The sequence below is a fragment of the Passer domesticus genome, chromosome 13, assembly GCF_036417665.1.
Source record: "Passer domesticus isolate bPasDom1 chromosome 13, bPasDom1.hap1, whole genome shotgun sequence".
NCBI lineage: Eukaryota > Metazoa > Chordata > Aves > Passeriformes > Passeridae > Passer > Passer domesticus.
Genome location: NC_087486.1, coordinates 18,428,049 through 18,445,564, shown reverse-complemented (window position 1 = coordinate 18,445,564; position 17,516 = coordinate 18,428,049). Strand labels below are relative to the sequence as shown.

The 17,516-nt window shown below is 50.7% G+C and overlaps 1 protein-coding gene across 4 annotated transcripts in view; it reads right to left on the bottom strand.

Annotated features, from left to right (window-relative positions):
- Positions 1-11,786, bottom strand: part of FBXW11 (F-box and WD repeat domain containing 11) — a 57,314-nt gene extending 45,528 nt beyond the window's left edge. For 2 of the 4 annotated variants that reach the window (XM_064387396.1, XM_064387398.1), the window contains exons 1-2: positions 11,657-11,786; positions 3,547-3,626 (exon numbers count right to left, since the gene is read on the bottom strand). Coding sequence is in view for 2 of the 4 variants with exons in the window: in XM_064387395.1 (XP_064243465.1) it covers positions 11,657-11,701 (45 nt within the window). In the remaining 2 variants the exon portion in view is untranslated. The remainder of the gene's footprint in view (positions 1-3,546; positions 3,627-11,656) is intronic. The other 2 variants (XM_064387395.1, XM_064387397.1) reach the window with 2 other exon arrangements.
- Between the last annotated feature and the right edge of the window lie 5,730 nt (positions 11,787-17,516).

Sequence of the window (17,516 nt, the reverse complement as noted above, 5' to 3'; positions counted from 1 at the left end):
AAAGCCTTACGCTCCCACCTCCAACTTAATGGCAAGCTCAGATCTCCTCAAAAATCAGCATTAACCACACTAAGATATAAAAAATATGAGCAGTAACACTGTTTCAAGGCCTTCATTATTATTTTACACTCAGCAGGAACAGCAGCCAACTCCAACTCCTTCCCAGTTTGCAGGCTGGGATTTCCTCCAGATCTTACCTGGTGCTTTTCCTGTTCAGGCTCCAAACAGTGCCAAGCAGAGCAGTGGTGAAGCCCTGGGCTGGGAATGAGTGTGCACGGGTGGGAAAGCAGAACATCCAAGCGTCTGTGTGAACACTGGGTGGGACATGCAGGGAGCGGTGACACGAGCGAGCTTCCCCAGGGACAGCCCGGCTGGCAGGGGACGGTCCCTGCACATCTGCCTGACCAACAGGGGCACTCTGGACTCTTCCTGCTGCCACCCCACAGCCGGGCTGTGCCCAGGGAGATGCCCTGTGCCCACGTGCTCCACACAAGTCTGCTGGAATCGGTGCCATCACATCACTGCCCTTCCCACGGCCAAACACAACCCCGCTGGGCCTGGAGGATTCGGAAGGCTGTTGGAGCACCATCCATGCAACACATTTCCACACTCCAGGGAATTTCACATGTGCATTCCAGCAATATGCTTCAATTTCAGCAAACTGGACTCCCAGGTCAAGAACATTGTTTTAGATGTAATTTAATCTTGCATTTATTTCTCTCCTTCTATGAGCTACAAATGCAAAAATGAATTTCTCAAAAATAAATACCCACAAAGTGGAAAACTAATTTTAACTTGTGAAAATTTTTTTATTATTCTTTTTCTGCTATCAGATCATCCTAATAAAATAGGTAACCGATAGCCGAGTCACAGTGCCATTAGGAAAATCAATTTAGCCAAATCATTGCCATTCACAATAAAAACTGCTCAATGGAATAACCTTCCAACAGCCATTCGAGATCTGCATGTAAGCTCTTGCATTTGGGGAAAAACACTAAGTGAGGAATCAGGAAATTTAAAGCAAGACAAGGGAAAAGAATTGATCAGAGAAATTCTCCTTATTACCACAGCGATGCTCTAGATAGGACACTGAATTCACAGGAGGCTGATGGATAACGCTGTCCCACTCTGCTCCTGAAGATCAAAGTGTGTTTGCTACACACAGTCAATGCTACAAAAGGAATATGGGTTCAGTGGAGAGAAGATTAAATGCTTTCTTTGAATAGAATAATGATCTTACTCCATTATAATTTATTAATCAGGATAAGACTCACGAGATGCAGCAGCTCGTTTTCAAGAAGATACAAAGGACTGGGAGAAAATCTTAAGATGTTTGCATAAGTCACTCTGAACATGAACTGAAATAATCTCAATTTTCCAAAATACACAGCATTTAGATTAGCTCTTGCTTCCTTCATGTACATACACCCCAACTCCCACAGTTGTGTGATACACCTTTCTGCATTAATATCCCGTGTTACTCTTAAATGGCCATTTCTAAAGCAAAACACTTTCTTCTGCTCTCCTGCAGCAGAACAGGGACTTACAGACATCTCCTGCCAGCAGCTCAGGGCACATCCTGAGTGGGCAACAGAGACCCAGCACTGCCAATCACACAGGAGAAACTTGCAGGGTGTCAAACACAGAGAAAAACATGGCTGAAACTTGTCTAACGTGTTCAGAGCTGTCTCAGATCCTTAGGTTTTCAAAGCTGAGGCCTAACAGAGCTAACAAAAAATCCTACGACAGGCAAGGCAGGGTAGAAGCACTCAACAAGTTCCAATGCCTGTGGAGGCTGGGCTGCCAGGAACAAACCCAGGATGCCCAGGCAGGGCTGCACACCCCAGGCTGCACAGGAATACTGCCACAGCTCTGAGAGCTGCCTCATATGGCACTTTCTCAAATGTAACATTCAAAACACAGGCAAGAGCAGAGCCTCCAACCTGCTCAGCTCTACTGCTGCCCTTGTAGGGCTGGTTGATGTCTCCAGAAGTTAAGCAATATTAAATAACATTGAGGATCTTAATCAGCAGGAGCACTCATTTATGGTTCCTCTTTTTTCCTCTGCTCAGTGTTTTTTAAATTATTTCCTCTTTTCAGTTTTCATCACTAAAGATGCCAAGTTTACTTCTGCCTCCCTGTTCTCTCGTTTTAGGAAAAGGCACACCCCGAACAGCAAATATTCCACAGAAAGACAATATTTTACACTTTTAACTCCAAAGTGAGTCTGATGTCTATGTGGAACAAATTCAATTTGATACTAGATGAGAATGCAAGAAATGTGTCAGTCTAAGGTTAATAAGTATTTCCCTTAGATTCTCCCTCTAAGGTTTATTTAAAAGAGTCACACTAAAACAGACTTCTCCACCCTAACCAAATAAAATTCAACTACTCAAAAAATCAAACCAGGAAACAACAGCACCCTTTCCACAAGTAATTCATTATAAATGTACTTATCAATTAAATTCAAATATAACTTTGGCACAAAATACCACACCAGCAAAACAAACGCAGAATTAAAACCATGCATGAGATCAACAGCACCACAGAGTTTCTGCTACAGGAGGTTAAATACAGAGGCCTCACCATTCACTGCAGTAACTGCCTACAAAGGAGAACACACAAAGGCTGAGCATTACTGCTGTTACTGTCCACAGGTATCCAGGTACACTGTCTCACAGTGACTTTAGAAATAAGTTGCCAAGTCCATCAAAGCCCCAACTTACAGTAAAGCTGGGCACTGGGAGATGCAGCTCTCCCATTCACACCAGATATGATATTGAACGCACATTATTTTATTTTCCTGCCAGCCAGGGACCTAGCTTGCCTTCCTGAGGCACACAAACACCTTCCAAACCCATCTCCAAGATAACCTGTTGTAGCCTTTTGCAGGCATCCCAAATCTCAGAGGAATGTGACTCCAAGTACAATGGCTCTCTCTACTCTGAAATAAACCCACTGTTACTGTGAGGCTCCTCCTGCCACCCCTGCCCTACACCTGTCCCAAAACAGCTGAGGCCAAACCTTCACACTGACAGCTCAGGAAGGGTGAGCTGACTCAAAGCACTGCCCAGAACAAAATTTCAAATGACATTTCAGCAGGAAAAGCTACAGGAAATTGTCCTAGGAATAACCAGAGAAGTTCTCTCCAGTTCTGATGGACCCATCAGAGGATAGAGACTGAACTCAGAGCTGGGACCTCCCTGAACTCCACGAGAAGCCTAAGACAGTCACTGACAAGGCTGCTTCCTTGTCAGTGATCCTTCCAGTGATCCTAGCATCCTTCCAGAAGCAGGATGCGGCAGCCAATGGCTCTGTGTCCGTTCCTGCACACACAGAAGTTTACCTCGTGCTCTCAGGCCTGTGCTCCACATATTCCCTCCAGCACTGCTCCTATATCTCCTGGCCATGCCCTGTCTGATTCAGCTCAGCAGCTGATTCCCTGTGCCCTAACACTTGGGGAACATGAAGCAGTTAAAGCAGTTTGTTTGCAGACAAACTCATCTAAGCAGAAGCAGCAAGATATAGTACAGGGTGACTTCTTACCTGAAACTTTGTTTCTGGGCTTCAGATCCACCAATCCAGAATGAAAGGGGATTCGAATGGGTTTTCCTTCTCAGACTTGTCTGTTAAAAGAGAGCAGCCAATCATCTTCAGCTTGGTGTATCTACTTCTGTCTTGAACGAAATCCCAATTACTGCTAATGCTGTTAGAGACAAGGCAGCCCAGGCGCCTGCCCAGCCCAGGACCAACTACGTTAGTGGGGTCGTCGGATTGGTGGATCTAAGACAGAGAAACGCATTCACAGACAAGAAAGAGCTCCTTGCCTTACGCTGGGTCACCCAAACAAGCGTTTTGGGGTACAGCTCACTTTGCTAAGATTAAGGAAGATAAGAAGCTACAACGCAAATAACAAAGCAAGTCCAGAAGCTTCAACCACCAGCTCACACCTCTCAGGACTGCTCCAGGAACAGAGGTTTGCACAACAGCTCAATGCAGTTCTGGTCTGCCATAAACATCCTCTAAAGCACTTTGCTGCAATGATTATTTCTCTGTTTCCAGGCTCCAAATGACCTCATTTGCCTTACACGTCTGCTGCACAAAGATGGAGTTGTCAAGACACTCCTGATGGGAACAACAGCACTGTATTCAGTACATTTGCAGTACTGCTGTGTCTCTGGAAAACAATCTAGAACCAGAAGAGAGTAAGACACTGTACACTACTCCTGAGACAAGAAACAGTCACCTTTTGCTAAGCAGGGAGATAAAAGGCCTCCAGCCAGCCCTGCCAGCAGCACAGCGAGTGTGACTACTTTAAAGCAGCTAGAAAGTGACACCTCAGAGAAGACAGGGTCTGCAGAAAACTCACACTCCACGTGCAACAGAAAGCTCAGCCTACAGAGATGAAACCTTGCAACTTCCACCAAGAGCTTCAAAACCTTTGGGCCATGGCCTATGGAGCTTCCCCTACCAGCAGGGAGAACAAAATGCTGCAACATCCCCAGAGGAACACATCACCACCACCTCCCACCCTCTCTGCTCTGCAGCCCCTCCAGAGTCCTGAACCTCAGCCTCTCCACTGCTGTGCCCTACATCTCAAGCTCCAGCAACTCACAGAAGGGTGGAAAAACTGCCACTGTCTCCAGCTGTGCCAAGAAACCATCTCCATGAGGACAGGACTGTCCTGCCTGTCCACAGCTCCTTAAAGAAAGGAGCACCTTCATGGTGGGGTGATTTCCTGCTTTCCAGCCACTGGCAAAGGCAGTCAACCCCAGGGCAGCCTTTCAAGGACAAAGCAGTGCTGTAGGCCCAGTACCATGTCCAATGCATGATTTTTAAGGCTGCCAAGGAAAGTGCTAGGATGTCAAGGCATATGACTCAGAATTTTCAGAGTACAATATAGCTCAGCAAGAAGCTAGCTATCAAATTATACAAATGTACCGATTTGCCAAGTCACTGCAGAGCCAGCAGGGTGCTGGAAGGAGAAGCACTTCTCCAGGAAGCCAAACCTTAACATTATTTGCAAGTGTAACAGCACAGGTCTGATTTTTGTCTCCAGAAGTCCTGGCGTGCTGGAGACAGCCTGAATAACAAGTTTCCCTGGCTAGTCCTCCCCTGCCCTAAGAGAATTGCCAACAAGATTCTCTATCAAGTTCAAGCTGGAACTTACTAAGTTTTGCAAATTCTGAGTACAGATTTTCAAAGAGATTTAGGCATTTTTGTCTGAAAATCAAAAACTGGCTTCACTACAAAGGTTGGGAGACTTGAAAACAGCCCCATCATGCAAACCATGCTGAAATACACAAGCTCACACCCCTCAAAAAGGCAAACAGTGCACATCGGCATAACTTTTGTACCAAAACTCCACATTCAAGAACTCAACAGAATGAAACTCAGAGCAAACTTGTAACGCTGAATATATACATATATATGTATACACGTATATAGTGATTCTCCTCTAAGTCAATGAATAAACCAAAATTCTGTAGTGTTGCCAACAGCTTGAAGTTGACCCAAAAAGCTTTTTTTGTCATTTTACCCAGAAACACATCACTCCCTGTTCCCAGCAAGTAGGTCCCTACCTACATCTTACAAATTTCCATCTGTATTCATCCTACAAATGGGCCCAGGAAGCTGAACTACTCTTTGATCCCACACAAAACTGTTAATTTCCTGGGGTGGAAATACAAGGATGCAAGTCCTGCGGGAATGTGGATTAACAAAGCACCAAAGAAAAAACATGCCTTCAAATGTTCTCATTGTTAATTTAGCCTGCATGAGAAGCAAATTAAGTTTTCACAAAGAGTCAATGCTTTTTGTTGTTAAAACACCCATGGCATTGCGTTATTTTTGCATTATCTGCTCTCAGTCATGCATTGCTCATATTGGGAAATGTGTGGAAGTGGTACAGTAAAATGGAGTAGGCTATCAGATGTCACACCACTGAGCTCATAAATACATCAATAAACTGGGGAAGGAAGGGAATTTCCAGAAAAAGTGGATTTTCTGTGAATAATGATGCCATAAAAATCAAACCATAAAATCAGATTATGTAACGACATAAACAGTGGCATCCATATAAAGAAGACATCGCCCAAGGAAAAAGCTAGAAGGAAAGAATTGTTATCCATCAGCATTAACTTAAACAACTCAGTCAATATCCTCATTTCCCTTCAATTCATTTTCTGCCCTGCAACAAAAAAAAATTCCTTGTCACAGAGCAGCCCTCATAAGCACAGTCTCTTGTTCTCTCCCACACATCATTCCTCTCGCATTGGCACATTTGCTGCAACATCCATTTCATCTGAAAGCCATCAGCAATCTCCCTGAGCACGCTGCTGCACAAGCACTCTGAGCTGCCCAGGGCTGGGCAGCTGGAAATGCCAAAGCAGCAGCGACCTCTAAACTGCAAGGCAATAAACCCAGCACACCCAGAGACACACGGCAAGCTGATTTAACAAGCAGCAGAGGTGTTTTAGAAAACATGAAATGAAAAGGTACATCCATCTTTCAAAGAACATTCCCAGGTCTCTCTGAGGGTACAGCTTGTAACAAGGCAGGCTGTTTTGTGCGACGCTGCTCACAACACTCCTCAGTGACCCAAATCTTAGCAGTGCTCAAAGCTCTGTATCCTGAGGGATGCAGCCGGCACTGTCTGACACGCAGCAAAGGCAGATGGGCTTTTCAAAGCAGCAACCCCAGAGCACTTCAGAGAGGGCAGCTGCACCCCCAGCAGCTGCCTGCAGAGACAGGATCTCATTCCACACGGACACCTGGACAGGGATTTACTCTGGGAGCTCGCGGCCCCCAGGCAGAGCTCTGGGGCAGCCCGTGGAGCTGGAAGCTGCCGGTCATGCTCACCCAGAGGAGCCCTGCACGTGCTCCAGACTGCAGGGAACTTCCTCTACTGCACCTCACTAGCTCAGCATCAGGCAGAGCTTGGAGAACTTTGTTGTGTTAGAAAATGTAACTGCACTGTGAGGTGAGAAATCTCTGAGTCTGCAATGAGATTTAAAAAGCCTCTGGTTAAACACCAGGGCTTAGTCTCCCCAAAAACTGGTAACTTCCTTTCACTGAGAACCAAAAGCAATTTAGTTTCAGAAGTTCCCCCACAACTGGCACATTTGCAGCTTTCCTTCACCTGAATAATCCGATGGCTACTGCCACCATCATCAGAATCCTCAGATAACTTTACACACTTCTGCATCTTTATAGCCTCCTTCTCTCTGCCATCTCATTTCCCCAGTCAGGCCATTGCTTCAGCTAACCCTTCCCAAAAGATAAAGCTTTCCACACTCCTCTGTCCACTTCCCTCCTTTCACCACTCCACTGGCTCTGAGTGCAGTTGCCTTGCTCTAACTCATGTTCTTAAGCTCTTCCTTCCCATTTTCTGCACCACTGCCAAAGTCACAGCAATCTCTTCTCTTCAGATTTGCATCCTTCCTCTGCAAGGCACTCTCCGAAATGGGGCTGTCATTCTGAGAGCCTGGCAGCAGCACAGACCTCACATCCCCTGCCCCAAGGCTCATCCCAAGGCTGTGCCTTCCTCAAATCCATCCCACCACCACCTCTTTAGCTGTTTGCTCCAGCCATTGCTTTTTTACCAATATATAAAACCCTGCATGCTTTATTGTCCAACATGCAGCTCTCAACTCTGCTCATTTAACTAGTGAAGGTTTAAAAAATTTATCAGCAAAACAAACAGATCGTTATCCTACTGAAGAAAGCACATCAAGGTTACACACAGGTTTACAAATGCCTTACTAACACTTCATCTACTCCATGCTTCAATTAAGAACCAGTCACATTTCAGCTAGAACAGTACCTCCTTTGTTTCAGATGCAAAGATGATCATTGCTTTTATCTGTGTCACTAGAAAAGTCAACTCTTTGAAGGATTCCTCCAAGAGTATGTGAAAAAAAAATCCCACAAATCCAACTGCCTGCTTGGCTTGCAATGACTGAGACAGGGAAGAAAAAAGCCAGAGCACTATAGACCTACTGAGATATATATATACAGCAGCTGTATTTTAGTTTCCAAACAGAATGTTGGGATTTATTTTGCTCTTTAAGCTTTAAATAGTTTGAGGGCACAACCATCTCCAGTTGCAGTAACCCAAGGAAGTTCAGGTACCCCTGGAGTGATTTACAGCAGGAGCTGCTGCTGCTCAGCACGCCTGTGTGAAACACTTCCTTCTCAGACTGGTACCTCTGAACTGAACACCTCCACCTCACATCAAAGTCCTGCCAGAAGAAACAGAAACATTTTTGGCAAGATATTAAATTATAATTCTTCATTTATTATTTACTGAGGTACTTAAACACTGGACGCTTTTAGGAGAGCCAGAGAGAAGCATTCTAGACGCTGAAGGTCGTGTGGTAGGAAGATTATTTCCATATATATAACTTCAAGATACAAATGATAGCAGTGTGAACAAGTGCTTGCCCATTTTATTGCCAGGCATGGCCTTTCCCAAACCTTTTCATGCTCCTGCTACAGAGTAGTAAATGTTGAATTTAACCTGCCAGCACAGGAACCTGTGTTTGGAGAGCAGTTTGGGCAGCAAGGGGGCATGAGGGGGCATAAGCTCAGTGAGTGGGAGAATTTGCACACAGTTGGATTCCTGCTTAGGAGCCATGTCCTGTAGGTGGCTGGTGGGTACAGGAGCCTGGGAGCAACAGATTTATTTTTTTCATGCCGTCCACATCTCAGAGTGCACACAGCTCACCCCACAAATGTATAAAAAGCCCTTCGAACTACTCACCACACTGACATATTCGGTTACAACCACCTCAGTACAACCTAAGCAGCTAACACCCCCACACTGTGAAAGCTGCTGGTAACACTAAATAACAATTATGGGAAGCTTCCTGGGAAAATGAAGAACACAAGGCTTTTAGCAGATATTGAAGGCAAATGCAAATCACAGGGTTGATGCAACTGAACATGGATTTTATACACAACTTGGATCTGCAGGTAACAAAACTTATTTCACATAGCATTGTTGTTGATTCTTTAAAAGAGGAAAAAGGTCAGTTATCTAATTTCACTGAGAAAACCAAAACCAGGGGCAGAAAGAGCCCTTTCAGTGAGCAGCCCTCCATCTGCTCTGGTTACCTCCTCACTCCCCAGTCGCCTGCTCACACCCAGCACTTCCCTGAGCCCACGACTGAACCAGCCCCGACCCTGCCAGACACCGTGAGCCTCAGCCTGGGCATCCCAGTCAATCCCAGTTAACCTCGGGGGTGTCCCACCCATGCAGGTGGGCACCACTGCACGTGGAATGGCATAACCCAGTGCTCATCCCCCTGGAAATGACTAAGGACAGGAGCCACAGAAGCAGCACAGGCACAGGAAGCCTTCAGCTGTCCTGAGGGACTCAGCGGCTTGGGAACACCCACTAAAACTTCACACAGCAAATCAAAGTTGTCACTCTGAAACGCTGAAATATTTCTCTGAGATTTCAGCCTTAAAAATAGAACAGTATTATTTCCATGACTGATTTTCCTTTAAATAAATGCAAATGATCAATCCAGGCAAGGCACAGTGGAGGGCTAGAGCAGCGTGTTCTGAAACTTACACGCAATTAACACGTTGACACATTACCTCTTGTTTATCAGCCCCTCAGAATTATTTGCTCCTCAGAACTTTCAGATCACACATCTGCTCCTGTGTTTACTACAGACTCATCCCTGGCACTGGAGGGAAGCAATGCACCAAACCCCATGTCCCTGATCAAACAGATGTATAAAACATCTGCTTTTAGGAATGTGGAACACTCCTAAAAAGAGCAGCATCCCCCTAAGTCTGCCAGGCAGGGATGATCCAGGGTTTGGGTATTTCCCACAGCACTGACTCCTGTGTTTCCAGATCACACAGAAATCCCCAGCAGGGAACTCAGCCCAAACAGCTTCTGCCCTGTGGATTCAACCAAACCTCCTGGAGAATCCCCCCTTCTGCACCACACCAGAAGACAAAACCTCCACATCTGCATTTAGGAGTGTTTTGCAATGTTTTTAGGGGAACATCCCCACTCAAACACAAGCGATCCTGTGCAAGCCTCTACCAAGTTAACATTTAATTCAACTACCAACTACATTGCAGAGAGCACCATTTTCTCTTGGAAACCACAGAATTAATTGTTCATCTTACTCAATTTTTATATTTATGCATTTCTTGTGAAAGAGAGAAAAGTGTATTTCTAAAACCTCCTACTACATACTAAAACTCCTACTAACCCCATGGCTATTAGCATGGATTAGCACATTTTCCATCTCCAGCAAGTGGAGGATACAACACTCACCAGCAAAAGTCCCATTTGCTTCCTCCTGATACAGCCTGGCCGCAAAGAGAGACTAAAATGGGAGAGCACTTGTGAAAACACAAAAGAGTGGGGGTTTTTGAAAGTTGAGGGAGCCAAATGCTATTTGAGCACCTCACAGAACCCAAAGCCCAGCAGTGCTGGTGGCTGTTCCACGGAAGAAAAAGCCAGCAGAGCACACTGCCCAGCTGGGGAATTCAGGAGGCATCTCTGGGAGGCTGCTCCTGAGCTGGATCCCCAAGAGCTGCCCCAGCCCTGCTGTCCCTGCTGAGGGCACTGGTGGCTCTGGTGTCCCCCAGGGCAAGTGCCAGGTCACAGCACCAGGGGAGGAGGCTCCCTAGGAATGGCTTTGAAGCCCCTGCCCTCAGTGATCAGGAAAAATAATGAAAGATACACAAAGGCTTTGTAGGTTCCCCTTTTTCATTTTATTTCTGCTTTTTGAGAGCAGATAGCAGAAAACTGTCAGCAGAAACATCAGATAAATTAAAGAAAGTTCACGTTTTCTGGATCAGGTAGTGTAGCAACAACTCCTCTACTTAAAAAATCCATTTATGTCTCCACTGAACCCAGCTCACCTTCAGAGTACCATAAAGGGAAATTATTGCATTTTGCCCCTCAGTTCTGGAGAACTGCATGAAATTTTGTATGTCAGAACAAATTACGCTTAAGAGAAAAAGCAATTATGCTTATAACAAATAAATTAGAATATATTTACCGATTACTATTATCTCTCAGCCCCTAACTTAATTTTATTCATGCCTAAAGGCAGTAAAACGAGGGGCCTCCGATATTTGCCTATAGAGATCTAATTTGTTTATATTTTTTTAAAAAAATCAACACCTCTTCCTACTGCTCCCACCTGGCTGCCTCTCCACTAAGGCGAATTGAGCGGCGTGAGGGTTAATTAGGGGTGTAACCAACACACCGGGCAGGTCCCGCTGGAGCTGCCCCGGCCCGGGGCCCCGAGCCCCCGCGGGGTCTGAGCCGGCCCCGGGGGCGCGGAGGGGCCGGGCCGGGGCTGCAGCCGGAGCTCCCCCGGGGCATTTCGCTCTCGGTGCGCGCCCCCGGCCCTGCCTCCCGCGGGGGTTAATTGTACTTGTTTATTTATTTCCAATGAAACGGAGGCGCTCGTGGCGCCCCGGGCGGGCAGCGGCGGAGGCGGGAGCGAGCGGATCCCGCGGCGGGGACGGCGCGGCCGGGCCGGGGCCGAGCACGGGCCCGGCGCAGCCCCCGCAGCGGCGGACCCGGCGGACCCGCGGGCCGGGCGCGCCGGCGGGGCCTGAGCCGGGCGGGAGAGGGGGCGGGAGGGTGCGCGCAGGGCCCGGGGTGACTCACCATGAGCTCGATGGTCTTGTCCTCGATGACCGAGTCGGGCTCCATCGCGGCGGCCGCTCCACTCCACCCGCCCGGCCCGGCCCGGCCCCGCCGCCGCCCCGCGCCCGCCAGGCCCCGCCGCGGCCCGCCCGCCCCCGCCGCGCGCACGCGCAACGCGCACGCGCGCTGCGCACGCCGCGACGTCACGGCGCTCGCGGAAGGGACGGGGCCCCCGGTGCGCCCGGCCCCGCCCCCGGGGGAGCCCCGCGCTGCCCATTGGGCGCCGGCGGCGCGCGGGGGATGCCGGGAGCGCGCGGGCCCGGGGCGGGGGGGGGAGCGGCGGCTGAGGGGCCCGGACGGGACCGGGACACGGGGACCGGGACCGGAACACGGGGATCGGGACACGGGACATGAACACGGGGACCGGGACACGGGACCGGGACACGGGGATCGGGACACGGGACATGAACACGGGGACCGGGACACGGGACACGGGACCGGAACACGGGGATCGGGACACGGGACATGGACACGGGGACCGGGACACGGGACATGCCCATGCCCATGCCCATGGGGCACGGCAGCGGGCAGCAGCGAGCGCCTCCGTGGGGCGGCGGAAGCGGCCGGGGCCGCCGAAGCTCCTGTCCCGCGCCGCCGGCGCTGCCGAGCGGGCAGAGCCGTGTGGGAGCGGCCGAGGCCGGGTTTGCTGCGGGATCGGAAGCTCGGAAAGCGCCTGTGAGACCCGCCCGTCGGTGTCCGGAGCAGCTGCGGCTGGCCCGGGAGCCCCGCAGTGCCCAGGCCGGGCTGGAGCAGCCTGGGACGGGGAAGGTGTCCCTGCCATGGCCGGGTGGCACTGGGATGGGTTTTAAGGCCCCTTCTAGCCCAAACCAGCCTGCGATTCTGTGATACACGGACTCAGGACATGGCTCTGCGTGTTGTGCTGTTTATTTAATAAACAGTTCTATTAAATAAGGCTTGATCTGTGCCTTAGGCCTGGTCTTGCTGCTCCACTGCACATTTCCCTGCAGCTGACCTCAGCCCTCGGCAATGAGCAGCTTATTCAGCCCTTAGGGGCTGGATCCTGGTGGCAAACTGCCTCTGCCCCAGGAGCCTCCAGGAACATCCGGAGCTGTGGGGACCAGGGACACCCAGGCTGCCCTCTGAGCCACACAGCAGGGACCAGCTGCAGCCATAGGCATTGGAAGTTGGAAGCAAAACTGTCCTAAGCAGCAGCGTGCTGTGACAGCACAGCACTGGGCTTGCTGTGAAAATGGACCTGCAGCTTCCTGCTAAGCATTTTTTTCTGCTACCTGTTCAAATCTCTGCCAATGGTGAAGACACGGAGGATGAACAAATGGAAATGGTGCAAAGTCCTTTCTTACTGACAGCTCACCTGCTCCACAGGACAGTGGTGTCAGCAGAAATGTCCTTCATCACTCCAAGTCACTTAGAACAATACTTACCGTGAAGTCTAAACCCTTTTTAGAGCATTTAAAAGGTAAAGCAAGAGCTGCAAATGCCCCTCCCCATCAAAAGCCTGCTGCTGCTCACAGCCTGGGGGGAGCAAATTGGTGTGCCCCAGAAGCTGCCCCATTTCCATTTGTGGGGACAAAGCTGAACCCAGAGATGCCAGTGCCCCAAAGCACCTCTAAGCAAGGCCACCCAACCCCACCCAGGGGTGCCTGCAGCAGCACTGCCCCTCACCCTGACACCCCTTTGCCATGGAAAATCCTTCCTTTTCCTGCCAGACCTGGGTCCTGCTGGCAGCTGAGCTGGATCCTTCCCATCAGAGCCCCTCAGAAGGACTTGCACCCATTGTGTAACACCCATGCACAGGTGTCACTGAAAGGTGGGACAAAATCCAGCTCCATTCTGCTGTCCCTGCCATCAGCCACTGCCTCTGGACATCAACCAAGGCAGCAGAGACTGGTTTGGGACACCAAAGTAAAAAATCAGCATGTCTCAGTCTAAATATACCCAGGGCAGGGATTTGCTGACAGCGCAAGGCTCCCAGTGCTTTCCAAAGCACAGCCTGGTGTTCTGAGTATGGGAAGGATTCCCAGGGCAAAGGAAAGGAGCAGAACATTAAAAAGAGAAAAAGAGGGAGGAAATCTTCCATTAATTTGTACAGAAAGTCAGTGTTGTCATCACGGCAGTTCCAAGGGTTCCTGCAGCACAGCAATTGATGCTGCACATCAGGATGGGTCTCACTCTGGCAAGAGATGTCAGATGGAATTGGAGTTCCTGTAATCTGCTCTTAATGGTGTGGTAAAAGCAATTCCTATGATGTGAGAAGGAGAAAAACATAGAAATTGATTAAGGAAAGCATTACAACAACATCAAATGTTTTGCCTTTAGTGTGGAACACCAAGGAAAGCAGGAGTGGGGATATCAACCCCTGTGCCTGTAAATTAAAATTGCTTCTGACCAACTCAAACTTAAAACCTCATGAGGACTGAGCAACATGTCCAAGGCACAATAAGATGAAAAAACAGGTTTTGATAAATTTGTTCTGAGATAGAAACTCCCTGGGAAAGAGTCAGTCCTAGGAGGAGGAGCTGAGGGAGCTGGGAAGGGGCTCAGCCTGGAGAAAAGGAGGCTCAGGGGGGACCTTGTGGCTCTGCACAGCTCCTGACAGGAGGGGACAGCCAGGGGGTCGGGCTGTGCTCCAGGGAACAGGGACAGGAGCAGAGGGAACGGCCTCAGGCTGGGCCAGGGCAGGCTCGGGGTGGACACCAGCAGGAATTTCCCCATGGAAAGGGTGCTCAGGGATTGGGAGGAGCTGCCTGGGGGGGTTTGGAGTGCCCATCCCTGGAGGTGTCCCAGGAAGGGCTGGAGGTGGCACTGAGTGCTCTGGGCTGGGGACAAGGAGGGGATCAGGCACAGCTTGGACTCAGCCTTGGAGGTCTTTTCCTCCCTAAATGTTTCCATGATTCAAGCACAATATTCCCATGGCTACCTGGCTGCAGGAATTTGAGGAGCAGCCTCTGGGTGTGCCCTGCTCAGACAAGGCTGTGCCCGTGTGTGGCAGATCTATGCCACACAACTGCACAGCAGCCACGAAGGGACACGGCTGCTAATTAGTGCTAATGAGGCCCCTGCTGAGGTGGAGGCACAGCAGGGAGGTGGGGCAGTTCCCGTCCCAGAGAACTTGCTCTGCCAGTTTTCCTGCGAGGATGAGGATGGGGGAAGTGGAAGAGAAAGTCCCGGCGCCACGACCTGGAGACAGCTCGGTGTTGTGCAACAGGGCGGGGATTCCTTGAGGGTCACCTCAGCCTCGCTGTGTGGGAGCAAAAGTAATCCTGTGCTCAGAAAAACCCTGGGAACCCCCATCCCCCTGGGCTAATTCCACTGGAACTCAGCCATCGGTTCTGCCCATGTTTTCTGTCCATTCATTGTCCCAGGGAAGGATTTGCTCCCTGCTCGTCCCCACCTCCATTCCCACACAGGCTCTGTCTGTCTCTCGTGTGCCCTGGCACCACCACAGCACACCTGGGGCAGGACTTTGGGAGTGACACCGTTGGATTTTGTCTCACTACATCTTTTCTGGATAATGAGCTGAACTATTTCTCCTGGCATCCTCCCACACTGGGCTGTCCTGGAGCTGGCCAAGCTTCCCTGGCAGCTGCAGAGCCCAGACAGGCCCAGTGTCACCAGGGTCCTTCCAGGAGCCACTGCCCCTCTCACATCCACAGGCTGGCAGCAGAGCAGCTCGGGGGAGCTGGAGATCCCAGGAGCCTCAGCCAAGCTGATTTGAAGGTTTCCCACTCCAAGCAAGTCCTGGAGCCTAAGCAGGGAAGCAAAGCAGCCACCTGGGCCTCTCCAGGGACATGGCAGGGAACAGCCAGGCAGGGAAACTGAGCTGTGAGGATCCCTTAGCTGGGGAGGAGGGGTTTGTGCCAATGTGGGAACCTGGTGGCCAAACAGGTGAAGCAGCTTCTCAGGAAACTCCTGCCCTGGCACTGAAAAGGAGAAACGGGGTGAGCACCAGCTTTGGTCTCACAGCTCCGCAGGTGGCTGGGGTAGAGTCCCACACAAGGGACATTCCCCTGGCCTTACAGAGGCCCTTCAGCAGCTCCTGCCGCCATCCCAGCTGTCCAAGAGCTGCCATGTCTCGGGTGGGCCCTGTGGTGACTCTGGGGAGAGCAGAGCTGCACAAAGGGCACAGCCACAGGGCTGCAGCTGTGGCAGAACCAGTGGGGACACCTGGGGACACAGAGGGAAGGGGGCAGAACTGACCCCAAAGGGCCACAGTGAGATGACCAAGGAGCCCAGAGCCACTCACCATAGCAGTGACCATGGGACACCTGCACAGAGGGGACAGACAGGTGGCTGTGGCAGGGCACTGGCAGAGCTGTGGCACAGCAGTGTCAGGGCCGTGGCATGGCCGTGGCAGGGCAGTGTCAGGGCAGTGTCAGGTCTGTGGCAGGGCAGTGTCAGGGCAGTGGCAGAGCTGTGGCAGGGCCGTGGCAGGGCAGTGGCAGGGCAGTGGCAGGGCCGTGGCAGGGCAGTGGCAGGGCTAAGGCAGGGCAGTAATGTCTGACCCCTCACAGCCCCTTCCCAGGCCAGGCAGGGCTGGGGCTCCCCCACCTCACCCATTCCCAGCTCAGCTTGCAGCAGCTCCAGGTCACCTCCCCATCCCACTCTTTACAGCAGCCAGGACCTGCCCTTTGGTTTATTTAAGCACTGACAGCGATTCAAAAGTGTTGGAAGAGCAATTTTTCACCACTGACTAAAAATAGCAGAGTGAAATTCCAGAGCTGCCTCCAGTGCCACTGGCTGGGTCCAACTGCTTGGGACAATGGCATTTGTAGCCCACGAGTGACAACAGCACAGGCCGAGCTCCAGCTCCCGAAATAACGACTCAGAAAGGGCAAATTCTGGCTTTAATTACAGCCAGACAAAAAGGAGCGTTTCAGAAGAGCATTATCAGAATATCTGAGCACACAGTGCCAGCTGGAAAGCGAGCAGGGAATGCAGAGGGAGCAGGGTGGCCTCACCACACAGACACCCCAAATTTCAGGTATTCCCGAGGAGGGGAGGCACATGCGGCTGGAGCTTTCAGAAAAGCTGAAACCTTTGGCACAAGGAAAAAAAACCTTCAGGCAGCCAGAAGAAGCTGATGATCCATGACAAGGATCATCCAGCCCCACATCCAAACCCAGGAGCACACAGGGATGAGCCCTCTGAACCTCTCCAACGTGCACAGAAGAAACTCCTGAAAGTGACTCTTTTTCTCTCAGTTCCAGATAACCAAGACTGGATCCCGTCTGGGAAAATAGTCAGTCCCCAGCAGAAAGCCACTGATCCTGCCCAGCTTCCAGCCCCAAACCTGCTGGAAGTGCCCAAACATGGCCCCATCAAACTCCCTTCCCAATTCCAGCAGCAATCCCTGTGCTGGAGGCAGTTGAAGCTCCTGGATGGGAGCCCTGCTGGAGAGGGCAGGGAGAACCCACCTGATGCTCTGCAATATTTGGTGTGAAAAAAGGCACTTTTGGGTACAGAGCAACCCAAGTGCACCCAGAACAAAAGCCAGGCAGCAGCAGAGCTGCTTTCTGAAGGTGAAAGGGACCCTGTGACCTGATCCTGGCAGCTGAAAGGAAGAAAAGTTTCACCACGTCTCTCTCCAAGGGCCTCATCCTTCCATGGGTGAGGAGCTGCTGGGAGAATTCCAGGTGCCAGGCACCGAGGGGACCCAGCACAGCCAGACACAGCTGTGCTCTCACTGAAACGTGCGGGGGAAGAGTCAGGAACCAGCCAAGCTCCAAGAGCAGCTTCCAAGCACGGCTGTGACAGCGCAGGAGAGCTCTGGGTATCCCTCCACAGCAGCCAGGCCTCGCTGCTCCTGCTTCCTCTTGGATTGCACAGCTGGAAAGCAGAA